Source organism: Chironomus tepperi, unplaced genomic scaffold (assembly GCF_022539635.2).
Source record: "Chironomus tepperi strain 1889 unplaced genomic scaffold, CSIRO-AGI_Ctep_v1 contig_450, whole genome shotgun sequence".
NCBI lineage: Eukaryota > Metazoa > Arthropoda > Insecta > Diptera > Chironomidae > Chironomus > Chironomus tepperi.
The window spans coordinates 712515-730857 of NW_027226572.1; the positions used below are offsets into that span (position 1 = coordinate 712515).

The following is an 18343-nucleotide window of genomic DNA, read 5'->3' on the forward strand; positions in this document are numbered from 1 at the left end:
TAGTGGAGGAAACAATGATGGTGTCATGGTTCTATGAGGACATGCTTTTTGTCTGTTAGGGAAACAAATTATTTTAACTTCGATTTTAAATGATGCATCGTCTGACCCGATTTCTAAAGCTGTGTATCAATTTCGAAATATTTTTTTCAGTACCATTGGTGATATCAACTCCTAATTAGGATTATGAAAGTCAAGTCTCAGCAACTTGGCAAATCGGTTGTTATCGCCAAGTGGTTCTAAGTATACTTGCTTAGACTTCTGTCGCTTCGTCGCCATGGCAGCAACATTTCAATATGATTGGGTGATAATCGGTAATATAGTCTGAGAGGATTTATTATGGGTCAATGAATACTCCATATAGGAAATGGTTTAACTAAATATTGTGCAGTGCTTTCTAACAACCCTCGGTAGTTCAGTAGGTAAGAGCACTTAATATGCGATTGAGAGTTCGTAGGTTCAAATCCTTATCAGGCTATACCTGTAAAGTATATTTTCTCTAAAACCTTAGTACTAGTAAGATTCTGATCAATGCATTTGTTATACCTTCGGCGATGCAATTGTGCAGAGTCGTAAAACAAGCTGATTGCAATAGTAGAAAATGAAAATCGTATCAACAGTACCTGCAATGCAGAGTCATGTATAAAGCTATAATGAAAATGTATTTTGGAGTAAACTTCAAAATCAGCTTCTTACGTTAAAGCCATTAAATAACAATTTTTATTAGATCAATCATCAATGATCGTCTTACATTGATCTATAACCACAAAATGGAACAGCATTAAGCATCCAATAAATTTGCAGCATAATAAAAAAACATCGCTTCATCCATTCTAAGTCTTACTAAACAATGTACTTATTTCTCCGTTTATAACAAATATTATATTAAGGATATGTATGATGACATGTGTACTACTTTTATTTTGACATATTTTATGCTGTTTCTACAGCAAATATTTGCCTGTATATATTTATTATGTTTTTTTTTTCTCTTCCTCTCCCTTCCCTTCTCGTCGTTCATTTTTATTGTCTCGCTTAGCTCTTTATGCTTTTTTATTGTTATTTGCTGTCAACATGAATGAATCAATTTACGATATAAATAGATAATTGAAAGGCAGTCGATAAGTGACTAAAGATTGAAGTGTGTTAGAATTAGTATTGTTATTTGTGTATTTAAGGGCTGACATGCTGTTAAGTGTAGTTATGGGTTTGAAATTATATGGCGGTGGATTGGTGTAAAAATGAGAAGTGGGAGATGAATTTAAAGCTTTGGGAGGAATTTGTGAAAAAATATGTCATACAGCAACCATCACCACCCACTTCTCTTCTCCACTTCTCAATTTCTACCATTAAAGGTGTTCATCAAATTGCTATTTTAAAGAATTTTTGAGACCTTAAAATAATTAAAACATTGAAAACATCTGTTATTATATGTCATATATGACGTAGGATGAAGATGTAGACGTTAATATCATGGACGCATTTCATCATGTGAACTTCAATAATGAATATAATTTAACAATAATGAATAAACCCGGTTTAATATTACTGAAAATTCTAATTTAATTGTAAATTTCATTACCAATTGAAACTTCTATGGCTTCAAAGGACGCAAATTCACACAAATTTTAACCATTAATAAAAGACAGAGATTGCAGCTTAAAGCATAGAAACAAACTGATTCTATTTTTAAATTTGTTTACGATTTTTTCTCATTTCCTTACAAACAAGACTTAATGCTTGAATTAAAGATGTTCAACTGATTTGTTTCTAAGGCACAAGACATCAAGCATGCTATGATTGAGCTCACTAAATTGAGCATCATAAAAATGAGAAGGAAACGGCCACCATGTTGCCTCTACATCTTGACGTAAACTCTGAGGCAAACAGTGTCTTAGGGACTAGGTAGTGCTTATATAGCGCCCATATACCGATTACAACACTATTCGGTACTTAAAGCATTTCAAAGCCTTCTGGACCTTTTAGATTGTTTTGCATATCACAGGCTCAAATTCTATCAAAAACATTTTTTTTTCTTCAGAAAACCAGAACTAAAGTCGAGTTCTTCAATACAAAATTCAACTCAAGTGTTCAAGCTCTCCCGACATCAATCAATTAATTCCTCAATAATTCATTCCAAAGAGATTCTAATCAAATAAACATTGACAGCTATTATTGAAACATCACATCTGATTACCCCTTAAATCATCTCCTAAATACAAATAAAATTTATTGCATCCAAAACAAAAGGAAGAAAAAACTTTATTCCAATCCATAAATCTTTCCACATGACAGAGAGCATCGTCACTTATGTTAAGGAATTGACCTTAATAACCGCTTGATTTTCCCTCCTTTCTTCTGTTCATTACACAGAAAAAAATATTCTAAAAAACTTTCAACTATGGATAAAAACTTTCAGGAACTCATTTAAAATAAATCAACCGTACCATACTTAAATCATAAAATTCCCATAATCCTCTTAAATTAATTTTCACCAAATAAATTGCTGTAGTGAATTACGGAATATTTTTTAATAGTTTTATGATCAAAACTTTTTATTTTGTGAGGAAGCCAGACAATGGAAGTGAAATTTACGTAAATTCTAGATCCAAAAGTCAACGATAAGAACGACTACCTTCAATGCCTGCACAAGAACTGACAAATAAACTCAATTTTCAATTTTCATTCATAAAACAGCCTTAACAGCACGCAAACTCACCACAGCTGGATGATCGTGCTTCATAGACACGAAGCAGCTTTGTTCTCTCAAAATACCCGACATCCACATGTCTCACAGAACATAGGAAAAGAGTTTCTCTCAACAACAACAGCATGCTGCCTCAAAATACTCTTTTTTTTGTTATGTATTCAAGTGTAATTGTCATGATGAATAAGAGGGGAATGGAAAGGCAACAAATAAATAAAATGAAACAACAAGTCTCATGAATTTATTATTCATTTACAGAATGAAAGGAAAAAAAAAAAATTATATACTTTTTCTCTCCTCATTTCGCTTACTCACTTATTCGCAATTCAATTTGTATTTTGTGCTTATAACAATTTACATTAAGCACCATTTCGTTTGACTTTAGATCAAAATTTTTTCATTTTACTGTTATGAAATTATTTATGAGTTCTGTTTTTTGGTATATTTTAGTTAACTGGATGGGTAATGGTGAGCGGTGAGGATGAAAAAGAGGTAAATTAGTTTTGGTGCGTCTATTTGGATGGGATTTTTGTGAATTTTTGACTCTATTTTGACTTTACCAGTTTCTTGTAGTCGATGACTATTGATTAAAGGTGTTTTTTGACAATATATTGCTGACAGCGGTTTACCATCTTAAGCATTCGATTTTTCAGTCTCAATGTCCAAGAACAAAGTCGTAAGGTAATACTCGAGCGATACAATCGAAGAAGGCTACGTCAAAGTGCTTGTTGCATTTATATGGCTGCCAAATAAACGTAGCTGGCTTCCATTTGGTGTTATTAAAAGAGCTTTTGCGGAAATGTGAAAGCTTCATGGTGGTGTCACTCGGGAAGCACTCGGGTAATCATGTTGCATAATACATAGGTTGTAATCATAATTATGTTTTCTCCTACAACAGGTTCTATGCTGGTCTATATGATTTCGATATTAGTAATAAAATAGTATGTAATAAAATCAACTAAGCTCTAGACACTCGAAGAAGGGTAAGGTTCTTATAGACATCAGGTACTCTAGCAGGCAAAGAGTAAAGTAAACTGATGATGATTGTTTCCTATTGATCCACTGTGAATCGTAGGGCGCTAATAAAGCGATTGAACAGGTCTCTGTTCCGGGCTATAACGGCTACTTCTGCTAACTTTTGTTGTTGTTCTGCCTCCTTCTCTACTGTTGTACACCAAGTAATTTTCCTTCTGTAAACTGTGTGCATGCTTAAATAGTATATTTAAATAGAACAAGCTCTAAAAAGGATGCTTTTACCTGTCACGGTTAGTTAGACTTTAAAGAAGACACATGATCACTTGTTGTCTAATTATTTATCGGCGAAAAAGGCGTAAACTGAAATTTTGGGACGAGGAGGGTGTATTTGGAAATTATGAATATGGGACGCCAATTTTTGTTTCCAAAAACCCTAGCAAATTGGAGAATTTTACCCGATAAGGTTGATTGACACCCATGTATCCGCACACACCCCACTATCTCCCTGGATACGTTCCTGTTCAACGATAAAGCTTGCTTCAGGTGCCATCTAAGTAAAGTCACTAGCTAGTAAGTCCAACGGTAACAGGAAGTTCACCTAGCATCAACTGGGCTAGAATATCTCACAGAATCTTAAAATGCGCCTCTTTCATTATTTCCTGAATTGTAATTATATTCAATCTTATTTTAAATGCCTCTTATTTCCAAATGTTTATAATAACATCATCAGCATCATGTCAACAAAATGAAGAAGAACACAAGCAAGCACACAGCAGCAAAAAAAAATAAACTATTTTATTCTGAATAATTCAACAGTAAACCTTCATTTGTTGACGGTACTATTCAACAATAGTACAAAATCATCTCATCAGTTAACGGAGGGGTTTTGTGTGGATGTGGAAAATTAAAATTAGAGGGGCGGAATTACGTAATTCAACATGACAATTTGAATGATTTACATTTGAAAGGCATTTGAGATAATTATAAATGCAAGCTTTTGTTTCCAATTTCTAGCTTTTCATTTTGACATGTGTGAAACTTGTTCATTTTGTTAGATGTAAATGCTTGAATAACTTGAAAAACATTACAGAATGATATGGTTACATGAATTGAGATGAAAACAATAAAGTGTTGATTCTTTGTTTGACTTTAGTATTATTTTCACCTTTTGTTTGAGTATAATTTGGTTATTTGGTGGCTTTTTGATGGAGCAAATGAAAATTTGGCTCGATAATGAGCTTAGTGTTGAGCTCTTGAGAGTAATATTGATTCTAGGAAGAAGTTGGAAGCTTCTATTCATAAAATTTGTTTCCTTTTACATACTCCATATGATGATTCAAAATAGAATTTGACAAGGAAATATATACAGCTTAAGATACACATACAAGTCGTAAAATTAGAGTAAATTTGATTGTACTTGATACCAACTTAGCTTTATAAGCTCATATATTTAAATTTTGTCATTTCTTTTTTACATGCTTTTATTTGACTTGCTCTGTCTGTCTTTCTGTCTTTCTGTCTTTCTGTTTAAGTATTGTAGCTTAATTTAAAGAAAATGGATCAAAATAAAAGACTCTTTTAAACAGATGGCAAGTCTCGTGGCAGCACAATACAATAAGCCTTACTCTTCGTTATAAAAAGGGTTAAAAATCATCCTCCACGAAGCCGTCAGGGCAACTTTGCGTCTTACTGGTCTGGTGACGTAGCACTGCCCTTATGAACAAGTTGGGCTATTCGGAAGTTGCTTCTTTAATTGGATATAAATACTACAGACAAGAAGTCAGAAAAAATAAGCTAAATTTATGATGAGTATGCAGACATATCAAGAAAGCAGCGGAAAAGCGGCAACAGTCAAGTGGTTAGAGCGTCGGACTACCGTTCTAACGATCCGAGTTCAATCCCAGGGAAAGTCTAGTTGGATTCATATGCTTTTTTGCTATTCTAGTCACACCAACTAAGTTTGTTTGATTCGCGACACAAAAATCATGGCTAGGTACGTTGCATGCACCTGGGTCATGCACCGTGCAGAGTTAGGGAATTTAAACTGAATCCTATGGCAAGACAGAATTACTCCGCCGACCTGGTGCCGAATTTTTGATCCTTTAATCAATTTGTGCTTTTCGGCAGAGCTTTTGACATTTAATCACGTCTTCAGACATCTTCAACTAAAGCTTAATTGCTTCTAACTCCAAAAATCAATTCAAATCCACTCAGAAAAAGCTATCTCCTGTAAAGAAACTGAATATCTCAAAAATTACACCCTTTGAACTTCAATTCAATTCATCTGACGTCAATTGTCATATTACAGGTGCATCCAAATGTCACAAAAATCTCAAAATGTTAAATCGTTGAATAAAGACAAATAATAGAATTCATACTAAGAACGTGAAAGTCAAATAAAAAGAAATTTGTTATTCATAACCCAATTTGAATTTTTCATGTCTCAATTACCATAAATCTTCAGCACGGATTTTTTTTCCTCTTCTAACTTATTGTGCAATCAATGTTTGTGGAAAGAAATTGAATATTGTGAGGAGAAAAAAAAATTAAAAAGTCAATGTTGGAAGGATGAAGGAGGACAGAATGCAAGAAAATATTGAATAGGATCAAAAAATTCTTTCTGATTTAACTTTAATTGGACAATTCTTTTTTTTTTTGCTTCCTGACTTTCAATTCGATTCATTTGCTCGATTTTTTTCTACAAGCTCATGTGCTTGGCAGCAGAGTTGTAAGGCTGGCAACTGTGACAGGCAAAATCCGTACAATTTCCTGATAATTTGTAAGGATTCGTACGAAAAACCATACAAATTATCACAAATTTACACGGTTTTTGTCTGTCACAGGTGCCAGTTTGCAACTCTGGCAGGATATAAAAATATACAAAAGAGTCATGAACAGCAATTGAATTTTTTCTTGATTTGAATTTAATTTGATGGCTTTTTTATATCTATTTCATTTGTTTTGTTTTGTTGTTTTTGTTAAACATTTGAATAATTAATGTGTAATTAAGTCTAGCGGGAAAATTAATTTATTCAGGGACAGAAGCATGACTGGATGTGGTTTTATGAGGGAAGTCTTCCTTTTTATACATATGTGTCAAAATGATTATTGAAATGAAAATAGTCAAGCGAGCGGTACAATTTGAACCAAGAAGTAGAAAATTTGAAAAAATCTAGTATCATGCCGAATTACTCTTCCGAAGACAACGTGCCTTGCGAGGAGACAATATCCATGTCACAAGTGTATTTAGGGAGGTTTTGGTATCAGATCTTCCCGCATCCCTCTTTTTGGCAAAAAATTCTTGAATTTGCTCTGGTTTTTCATGAAAAATTTCCAAAACCAGCAATGCATTTTCCTCTGCCCTACTAAAAAAGACTTTCTAGCAACACCCTTGCTCAATCGGCAAATCCGGTTGTTTTCGCCAAGTGGCAGCCACTTGGCTTTAAGTATACTGCCACCTCGTCACCGTTGTGGCATCATTTCAATATGTGCCGATCGGGTTGATTCCATTTGAAGAATAAGGGAACAGTATGATGAGAACCAAGTCCCCTTGGACCGTACCAGTTGCTCACTTCAAGCTGTTTCGATCCCACTGCTGAGCGTCCATTTATTTGTTCTAATTGTGCTGTCTTCCAGTTTCCTTTATTTGTAGACAATCTTTCAAAGCATTCGTTAAAAGCTCCGTCCTTCTTGATTTGAGTTACTCGGGATAGAAATGTCATCATCAAATTCAATGTAGCTTTTGTATGTTTGCTATAAAATTTCACATGCTTACTATACCAAAGTAAATAATTATATCACTCGTATTAAAATTTGATGATTCTAAGTTGATGATGCAAGCACATAGAATCTTTATAATCACAATAAACTCCAAAAAAGGTAAATAAACTTTTTCATTGACATCTAAAACCTTTAAGCATAGCTTCAAAAAAAATTGTCTTATTTACAAAACTCCATAAGGTGCAACATTGTGCAACATTTTCTCGATGAATAAAGACACTCATCATGTCTCGTAAAATTAAACATAAAATATACACAAAATTTTGTCATGAGTAAATGCAAATAAATATGCAGATCTGAGGAGGGGGATTTAAGGTATAGGATATGGAATATAATATTAAATGGTAGAAATGAAGATGCAATTTGTATAAACAATACATGTTCATTGAAAATAATTTAGTGTCCCACTTGACTTCCCACTCAGATCCATCCTCATGAGCATTGAATTTATGAGACCAATTCTTTTTATATAAATATATATTCCGTAAAGGTAGACTGCACTTAATACTGAATAAATATTATCCCTTAGATGCTTTTCAAAATCAAATTTTACTATCAATATATCATGCTGTGCCAGAGGCTCAATTCTACATCCTCTATGCTCTATTTCTCCCATGTATTTTATATCTCTAATGTGAATATAGCTTTCCGGGGATTGTGTCAGGTGTATAGAGAGTGCTATGGAGATTTGTATTAAATGATAAAGTACACATTTGTGCACATTTTAAGAGAGGTAAATTGATACAAAATTGCATTAAAATTTTGATTTATGATAAGTTCTAATGAGCTCTATTTACTATATTTGCTACATTGTATATCTATGTTATGTCGTGGCTTGTTATGAGACATTTATATTGAAATTTTCTCGTAAATATTGAGTATATTGTAGTGAAATTTCGCTAAAGGCTTTGTGAGAAAATCCATTGATAATTTTTGAATAGAAAATTATGTGGATACATGGAATCGAGTGTTGCATGTTCATAAATTAATTTAAGATAAAACTAGTTTAATTTAGTTATGTCTTGTAACTCATGCAACAGCTTTAAACATTTATTTTGATTTCAATCTTGTAGATTTGTTGAGTAAAGCTCGATTTGTGTAGAATTCCTTTATCCCGAGTGGCACATAAGAAGAGGCCACGTTGGAGTCACCAATTATGGCGAACAGGTGGTGACTGTACTGTCCAACGGATGTCTGAATGTGCTCTATAGCATGAAATTGAACATGTGCATGAGTACCCTATTTGCATACGCCTTAGGCGACTGTCTATGTTACAGCACCGCCACGGAGGTTTTAAGGCTCCATTAAACCTCTTTTTATTAGCACCAAATGGAAGTTGTCTATTTTTGGCAGCGATAAGGACTACAAACGAGTTTCATTTTGTAATAGACAATTAAAAACTGTTGGATCTTAAGTTCAGTTTTAATGTAAGCTCTCTCGTTTCAATTCTATAGTCAATTACAAAGTATCCAGGTCAATTTCATCCACAAAAGCCCTCTAGGGTGAATTTACAGCTCTAGTTTCAATTCTCATCCTAACTACATCAGTCATGATCCGTTCTAACATTTTACATTGCCTAATTCAATATTCAAAAAGCTCATGGGATTACTGTGTGAGCAACGACACAAAAGTGCTGGGAATTAGAAACTGGCAGAAGTTATCTAAAGACAGATCCAGCTTTCGACGAATTCTAAATGCGGCAATGGGCCCCCGTGCGCCTTCGCCAAGGAAGTAAGTAAGTAATTCATAATTCCCGTCATTAAACTGCTAAACTTAAGAAGTTGAAGTCAGAGTTGGTAGGACTTTGGTGTCCAAAAAGTCCGGACCACAGTGGAGGCGCCTCCACATTGGAATCGTGCCAACTCAGGCCGAAGTATCTAAACTACCGAAAAATCAATTGGTCAGTGATGGGTTTCGAACCTGGGAAGTTCAAAATTCATCAGCTCCTTTAATGACCCGCACCATGCCTAATTTATCTATCAAGTTCTAATCTTCTATCAAGTTAAAAATTGTTGTATTTTGGCATTTCAATTTTTAATTATTTATATTACCTATTACATCATTAGAAAGTCTTAAGACACAAAATAAAGAACATTATAATGCATAAATCATGTCAAGTTGCTAAATAAACTCCGTGAAAAAAAAAAAAGAAATTGAACAATTTCTAAACAAATTTCGTGTCGAGACTTTCAAGAACCTCAAACTCGTTGAAAAACTTCTTCAGCAAGTAAGTACAGTACATGAATGACAAAATCAAATTTTCTATCGCAACACTGCTCCAAAAAAAGAAAGTTTCCCAACATCTCACGAGATGAGTACACGAAGGTAAATTTGTGCATCATTTGAATTCATGTGCTTTGATTTGTCATGTAAGTAAAACATCAAAATTGAATCTAGAAACATAAGTAAGCATAGAATAAGAAGTAGTGTAGGAATTAGTTGAGATTGGCAGATGAGCTTTTTAGATACAGACAAAATCTGGATTCAGGCAGAATCTAACTTTTTTCAAGGATTTGATCTCGAATTCAAAATCCGGCACCAGAGCAGCAACCAGTCCGGCTTGGCCTCGGTGTTGCACCGGATTTGCCCACTGACTTGAAACTTACAATGAACATGGGGCAACTCTTTTGATCATTTTTCCGCTTGTAGTTTACATAGAAGCATCTTCATACAAGTCATTTGATTCCAATCGATTCTGGTCGGTCTTGTGCTCCATATAAATAACATTTTTTATTCTTATAAATAACATTTTTTATTCTTTTTTTTTTTTCTAATTGGTCTTTTTGTAAACTTTTTTTTGACCACATTTCAATTGCTCAAAGCAAACATCATGTCATATTACGAATCACTTTCCATTAATGTATTTGATTTAAAACCGACGAGGTTGATATCAAGTTAGACTCTTTTTTGTTCCGACCTATGTACTGAAGTAAATAAAGGATTATATTATTATTGTGCTCCAAAAGCAACTTGGCGTAGAACAGTAATGTGGGAATGTCAATTAGATGTAAAAACAGAGAATTTGTACAGACTTTGTGAGGTAGCCAGTAACAGAGTCAGATGGGAGGCCTTTTGTAATAACCAAGTCGGAGTATGGTTCTTGAAGTAAGTAAATATGATTCTGGCATGGTGCTTGATTTAAACCCAATCTCGTACCAAGTCAGAATCATGTGGGCAGGTCTGATGTCTGGATTTGGATTAATCAACCGACTTGTACCATTCGGGCTGCAAATGTCAAGCTAATGATCGCTTGATCGGCGTGCTGAAGGTGTAATGATTAAGTTCCGAAGAGCGAGCCAATACCCTACCAAGTCAGCAATTTTGGATCAATTGGATCCCACTTTGAACCCGACATAACATGATTATGATAGACAAACAGCCAAACTACAAACAATAAAAATTCAATTCCTTTTAAACAAATACGCTTAAAATTACACAAGATTTTTTCCACTCATTCCACCCTTCCATTTCATGCATGAAAAACTTTTTGTCAGTACTCAGTCGAGAAAATGTTCAAAGTTGTTCAAGTCTCTTTTTTTTTCCTGCTCATCTTTTGCAATTTAATTTTAGATGAAAATTATTTCAAACCTCATCATGTGAAGATGAGATAAAAACTTCACACATCGTTCACATCACGCACCTACCCAAATGATGGTGAAAGAGAGCAACACAAGAACAGAAGCAAAAAAAAAAATCCTGAAATCTGAATAACGAGCATTAAAAAGTTCCACACCGTATAAAATCCTATCAGACATGATTCAAATCTAATTTCTCATCAACATTTTTGCTGTTAACGTTGATGTGGTGTTAAGAGTTCATGAGCTTTCGACAATAAGAGGCTTAAAGTATCAATTCTTTCTCACCTTTTTGCACGTATTATTTAAGATTTTATATTGTTCAATTGGAAATTTCTTTCCTTCTTTTTTTGGCAAATGTGTCAACGGGAGGATCTTAAAATTTGTAAAATGACATTAATTTAAGCACGTTTCTTAATTCTGTTCAATTTGCTTATTTATTTGCTATAGCTTTGCTGATAGGCAGAAACTGGTGTTAATAGCTTATGGAATCATAAGACAATGATTTGATGTACTTACGTAGTTCTTACGTGATGGAGGTTCAATGCCAAATAAAGTCTAATTTTCGAAGCTCTTTTTTATTTTTCCGTTCTAGTTCCAAAGCAATGATTGTGTGCAATTTTGTGGTGATTGCCACATAATGTGTATCCATTTCTAGTTATGTCCACAATGATACTTTTGTAATTTTTGTCAATGTAGTTTAATTAAAACGATTTCCTCACGAATTTATACCTAAATAAATGAGATGTTTATTTTTCCGAGTTCAAAAATAGACTGAACATTATACCTTTGTAAAAAGGGGGTTTCAACTAAGTACAATAAATATTATTCAAATATCAAATGAACGTTATGAAAATGAACAGAAGTAAGGAAAATCAAAACTGCAACTTTTTATTTGTTATTAGGTATTTTAAACACAAATCTATTGAACAATTTACTTCCCGAGTAGACAAAAATACATTAGAGCTGGACAAATTCACATTTACCTTAACATTTTGAATCGATTTCCTTTTTAATTTTGTCAATAGATGTTGGAGGGTGATTCATACTGATACAATTATTATTGTCAAACCGAGCATCTCTAATGTTGACAATAAAGTTGAATATTTTTGAATCAATTTTGTTTAAATTATTGCTATAAATCCACAATACTTCAAGATTAAGATTTCCAGACAAGTCTTCAAATGTCAATTTTTCAATTTTGTTTTCAAATAAAAACAATTGCTTCAGCTTAGTAAGTCTTTTTAAATTTGGAATGACTCGTAATTTGTTGATTGAAAGCGAAAAATATTCCATATTGGTTAAGTCATCAAACGTGTCATAAGGGACATAGGTCAAATCGTTCCTTGATAAAGACATTGTTGTCAAGCCTCTATAATTTTGGAACTCATATCGACTGATGTGTCTTAAATTTGCATTGAAAATATACAAGTCAGTCATTTTTGGAAAATGATCCATAAATCCAGTTGGAAGATAGTTGCTAGTGACACCATCAATTTTAACAGCTTTTACTTCACATTCACAATTTTGAGGTTTTCCATTAATTTTTAGCACATTTGTGTTTTCTTCATTCACTTCTCCTGTAAAAGATGCAAAACAGGTTTGCTTTTGTCCCCAACCATTCCAATCATATCCTTTATATTGACAATTAACATCAATTGATGTTATTGGAGTTGCGATTGCAACTAATACAGCAACTATACATATTCCTTTTAAAACCATGATGATACTTCTAAAGATTCTACAATGAAACTGATTCAATAAAGACTTTATATGCAAAATTTATACAAAAATGTCAAAAAGAGAGTTTTACTGGAGTGATGAGATGATAAGAAAACAATTGATGATGAAATAAAATTTTAATACAATCTGAACTTTTTTCAAAAAAAGAATTAACGATTATATTAAAATTTACATATATGTTCATTCCAGAAGCATTATCGCGCAATTTGAAAAGAAAAAGTATTAATCATACAAAGTCATCAAACCTGACAGCTAAAAAAGTCAGCTTTTAGGTACCATAAAAGCATGCTCTTTGCCTGTCAGGGCACTTGTCTCTCCATTTGTAATTTATTATCGGATATCAATTATTATAGAAATTAACAATTAGCATCAAAAACAATTCTTCTAAACAATTTCTCAAAACTTGCAAATGAGTCAATGTCCAATGAATGTTCCTTTCCTTCAACCAATGTTTCACAGTAGTCTTCAATTTTACTTTTGGATATAACATTCAAATAAGCTTTCTCGATTGCTCCTAAAAAGGTAATAAATTATATCAATTTAGGTATTGGAACCAAGATCAACACATGTATTTCATGTCAGCCAGATGAAGACCACTGTGGCCACCAAGTGGCAGATAACATGAAAACTGCAACATGGATGCCACATGACCACCACTTGGCTGACATGAATAATTTGTGTCGACCGGGAACGATGAATGGACAAAAATACGTTATAAGTTATACGGCAAGTTAACATCCACTAGTTGATGACTAGTTCTATCGTATTTTTGTTCACTAGTTAACTCAGTGTACAGTAAGGATATTTACTTTTAATTGATATTCCCTTAGTAGGTTCAAAGTTGAATGTTGAGTCGTTAATATTTTTGCAGACTAATTTTATCGTAAATGCTGTTGGAACTAATGACACCTTATTGTTAGGCTTGTTGTCAACATTGAAATTTATGTTAAAATCAATCAGCATATTTTTAAATTTGGCTGTAAGTTCCCCTTCAGTGTCAATTTCTTGCGGGATGTTCAGATCTTCAACACCAGACATCTTATCATTATTCTTTGTGGTAAATTTAGCCTTTCCATGACTCACTATATGAAGATCTGGGATTGAAAAAGTACCAATTGCAGAACCTGTTGTCTTGTCTGGATTTACTGACATTTTTACATTCACGATTGATGCTCCCAATAAATTGCTTATTTCTGTGTCATACATTGTGGCTGATCCTTCAGCAATATCCACATTAAAATGCATCGTCTTTTCATCAGCAATCTTAATTGTATTAAACGAGTTCTTCTTTTCCATTCGTTGAAAGATTTTCAAAGTATTTCCAAATTTCTCCTTGATGCATTCACTATCACAATAGTTACAAGGACCTCTGGTACTTTGTACTGCAGAGATGATGGCAAATAATAAAAGTGCAATTTTAATGACTGGTACCATCTTCACGAATTGGGCTCTGAATTGATACTGAATATGCCTAATTGAAGTAGATATTAATAGTCTTTAACATATTGTTTGAACAGGTGAAATATTAATGACGTAATCAATTATTATTGAATATTGAGGTAAGCCCGAGTAGAACAGGCTGGGATTGGTTATTCTTATGCCTAGTTATTAATTTGATATTTATGGAATTTGCCATAAAATATGATTGTAACTAAACATACAGCCGATCAGCTATACGGCTGTAACTAGACATTCGGTCGTCTAATTTTACGGCTGTAACTAGGCATCCAGTCGTCCAATTTTACGGCTGTTACTAGACATCCAGTTGACTAATTACACGGATTCAACTAGACATACAAGAGTCTTATTTAAAAACTGTAACTGTACATCTAGTCGACCAAAAACACGGCTGTAACCAGACATGCAGTCGACCAATTACACGACAGGACTTTAACTAGACATCCAAACAACCAATTGCAGCCTGTTGCTACTCAGAAAGTCTGTAACTTCTACACATGCATTTGTTCATGATGTAGAATTAAAAACAGACATATTGAAACAAACAGATCAGAGTGCTATATTTTTGCAATATTATTGATTAAGTTACCTCCTGTTTTCAATTTTATAGTTGTCCTTGTCTTTTGTCTTTTACTGGATCTTAAAAAAATGGTTAAAAACTGTCCACAAATTAATATTGAGCTTAATTGATCAATTTAAATAATTTTTAATGATTAATTACCTTTGTTAATGGCAGTGAATTATAGTTAATGCTTATGTTTGTAGTCTAAATCATTAAAAGTTGAATTAATTTAATCACACAAAATCTTAATTGTCCTGAAGTTGGCTTCTGTATCTTGAAGTTGGCCTCATTTTGTATTTTACTCAGATTTTCAAATAAAATTTGACTGTTATATTTTCAATTTTCTACTTGGGAGTCTTAAAGCAATAATGGTGATCTCTCAATATGGAAGCAATAGATATCAACCTTTTCAGACTTAAGGACAGTCAATAAACCTTTTCAATACCTTCATTATATGAGGATCATCTCAATAACGTTCATTCAATTGTCACAGCTCTCCATAATCCTCTATCTGAATAGTTCGCCTAAAACTATTCAACATATGATCTCATTTTCATTATAGAATTCTATATCAAATCAATAGTTCATATGCCACTGAATAAAATCACATTTATCATCCAGATGAATTCTATTTTCATTATCCTTTATTCACCTTTTTTTATTAAAATCTAAAAAGATGAGAATGTACATGTGGAGCAGCAGCTTGTAAAAATATTAAGAGTATGAGAAGAGCAGAAGAAAATGCAATCAAATCAGTGATTTGCACGTGCCAGATGTGAGCAGTTTTCGCTTCTTTTGCTATCAGGTATTTTATGTTATTTAAAAAAAAGAAAGAAGGAAAATGAAAAGAAAATTCAAGCTTTTTCATCTGTTAGATACGATAAAATATGTCAAAGATCTATCGAAGTTCATTGAGTCACTTGATGGTATTTTAGTCATTTTTAGGATCAGTTTTTGTGATGCTTGATAGAATGTAGTCGATTTAAATGACTAAGGCTTGATGAAAAGCTATAAAGCTTAAAAGCTCGAGACGCATTTAAAAATTTCAAAATAACGGTTTTTGTAAAATTCAAATTTAAAGTTGAAAAAAATGTATTTTAATTTAAATATTACAAACTCGTTAAAATTCAAAGTAACGATTTTTCAAATTTCAAAGTAACGGCTTTTGTAGAATTCAATAAATTACTTCTTGGCCATTTGAATTTTACAAAACCGTTAAAAATGGAATTTCTTGATTTGCAAAAAATAAGCTCCAACATGCACCGAAGTCTTATTTGATGACTTCATTACATTCTTCTTTCTGCAATTTTAACCTTTACAAATTTGCAAGACTGAAAGAATGTACGAAAGACGAATTCATGTTCGCATCGTCACTAAACTAAATTGAGCTGTCTTGTTCAGCATGTTTCTGTGATATAAAAATTGTAGTCGATGAGAGAATGTTTCATCACGTTTTATTCTTTCATTCTCACTAAAAAAGATGAACGTTAATTACATTTTCACTTTACCCCCCTTTTTTTCACAAAACTACCCCACGTTTCGATGGATGAATGAAAAGAATATGGAGCACAAAAAAAAATGTCTTCATCATCAACTTTTTTTTTTCTACGACTTCGAATGAACGTGAATCAATTTAATTAATTTTTTTTACTATGCATCATTGCATTGCATTCCATTGAATTGTCAGTATCATTCTCAATTCTTGTATATGTATATTATGGGTATGTTATAGACTACAGTACATTATTTGACTGTGGTGCATTGTCCTTTGAGAATTGAAAAATTGAGCTGAAAAATAACGGATTTTTAAAATTTGAAATTTAACGGCTTTGTAAAATTCAAAATTTATTGTATTCTCTTTAAATTTTACAAAACCGTTAAAATCTTTAGAATTATTAAAAATTCAAATTCTAGAAAACCGTTAAAACTTCCAGAATCATTAAAAATTTAAATTTTACAAAACCGTTGAACTTCCAAAATCTCAATTTACTGCCTCAGTCACCCATATCATGCACGACTCCCAAGAACTGTAAAAAATTGAAAAAGACATGAACAAGAAAAAATCTTTGATGTGCAATGTCATCAGTTTTTATTTTAAAAAACCTTTTTTTTTATTTCAAACTAAAACTAATTGATGGTTCAGTGTCTAAAGATGAGACGACAGGAAGGAAAAAAGCAGACAAATGAAATCATTAGAAATTAATTAACGGCTTCCTTCTTCTCCTTTTCATCGTTATCATCGTCAGCATCTGCTTCCTCATGATCCTCTTCTGCTAACACAGCAGGTTTCTTTTTCGATGTAAATGTTTGTTCTTCCGGCACGTATTCGAATGGATTAATTTTCAATACCTCATTGGATGGTGGACTTTTAAGGAAGACACGAGTGATGAATTTACCTTCTCGTTTCGGTCTCATTGTATTGATATCCTTTAATAGTTGAACTAAATTATCTTCTAAATGCTTCTCATCCATATCTAATGTGCCAAATTGTGTCGTAATTTGTGCAAAATTTTGCTGATTTTCATCTTTTAATGCACTGTATGTTATTCCGTTCATGAATTTCTCAATCATTTCCTTTAAGTCACTGCCTAATGTACCACTCTTTGGATTTGGAAAACGTCTTTTCATTAAACCACGGACATGAACCAAATCAGGAAGGATGTTATTATGGGCAATTATATATTGATACTCTTGAATTGAAAGATCTCCATTCTGAATACTCTTAATTAATCCAACATCACCGACTAATGTTGCACCTGCGTTCTTTGCGATATCGATGTTTTCTTGCCCTTTCGCCAATACTAAAATCGTTCGTTCCTCGCCGTGATCAAACTTGTGATTTATTGGTGCCATTCGATGGAAATTCTCAACAAATCTTGTCGGTTTATCGCCTTGCATGTTTAACTGAATTTCAGCTATGAGTCCTGCATTTGGAACATTGTACATTGTTGGATGATGAGTCTCACGATGGAATTTTATAGCATCTTGAACTGAAAATACTGGATATTGACAATATTTTCCAATCCAGACATCATCTGTGGAAATTGGCTTCCATGAATCATCAACATGCTTATTTATTTCTACTTTAACTCTGAAAAAGTTATGTCATCATTAATTTGTGCCTTTAAATAACAAAATTTGTGATTTTTCTTACTTTTTTCGCAAATTATGTGGAATGAATCCAACTTTCTTAATTTCTACCTTAACTTTCTTCTTGCGTGCCTTCTCACGTGTTCCTTTACGTGCCGCCTCATTTGTGGCACTCACATACAATGTTCTTACATTCTGTCGCACTTGATTACTTAAATTAATTGCATTTAATAAATTTGGTAAATTTCTAAGCATGTTTTGACTTTTTTACACGCTTTTTAGTGGATGTTTAATGACTGGATTTTATGTTCGAAAAAGATAATTAATATTTCGAACTATTGTATTTGTTTTTGTGTTGTAAATGTTGCTCAATATGCTGTAATTAATAAAAATATGATTGAAGGAATAAATTTTAGCCAACTTCAGGTTGTTGAACTTTTCAAAAATTCAAAATTC

At 32.9% G+C, this 18343-nt stretch overlaps 2 protein-coding genes across 2 annotated transcripts; both read right to left on the bottom strand.

Moving 5' to 3' along the window:
* Positions 1 to 13085: 13085 nt before the first annotated feature.
* LOC139098655 (uncharacterized) lies at positions 13086 to 14246 on the bottom strand. The gene is made up of 2 exons (XM_070650900.1): positions 13587 to 14246; positions 13086 to 13291 (listed from the first exon to the last, which is right to left on the bottom strand). The coding sequence occupies exons 1-2, from the start codon at positions 14209 to 14211 to the stop codon at positions 13134 to 13136; spliced, it is 783 nt and encodes a 260-aa protein (XP_070507001.1). The 5' UTR covers positions 14212 to 14246; the 3' UTR covers positions 13086 to 13133.
* A 2616-nt stretch (positions 14247 to 16862) lies between these two features.
* On the bottom strand, positions 16863 to 18179 carry mRpL1 (mitochondrial ribosomal protein L1). Its single transcript, XM_070650902.1, has 2 exons — positions 17952 to 18179; positions 16863 to 17888 (listed from the first exon to the last, which is right to left on the bottom strand). The coding sequence occupies exons 1-2, from the start codon at positions 18140 to 18142 to the stop codon at positions 16997 to 16999; spliced, it is 1083 nt and encodes a 360-aa protein (XP_070507003.1). The 5' UTR covers positions 18143 to 18179; the 3' UTR covers positions 16863 to 16996.
* Positions 18180 to 18343: the final 164 nt, after the last annotated feature.

Coding starts and splice junctions, on each gene's coding strand:
- mRpL1 (XM_070650902.1), bottom strand. CDS start 18,142: ATGCTTAGAAATTTACCAAATTTATTAAATGCAATTAATTTAAGTAAT. Junction 17,889..17,951: donor CCACATAATTTGCGAAAAAA/GTAAGAAAAATC, acceptor TAACTTTTTCAG/AGTTAAAGTAGAAATAAATA.
- LOC139098655 (XM_070650900.1), bottom strand. CDS start 14,211: ATGGTACCAGTCATTAAAATTGCACTTTTATTATTTGCCATCATCTCT. Junction 13,292..13,586: donor TAAGGGAATATCAATTAAAA/GTAAATATCCTT, acceptor TTACCTTTTTAG/GAGCAATCGAGAAAGCTTAT.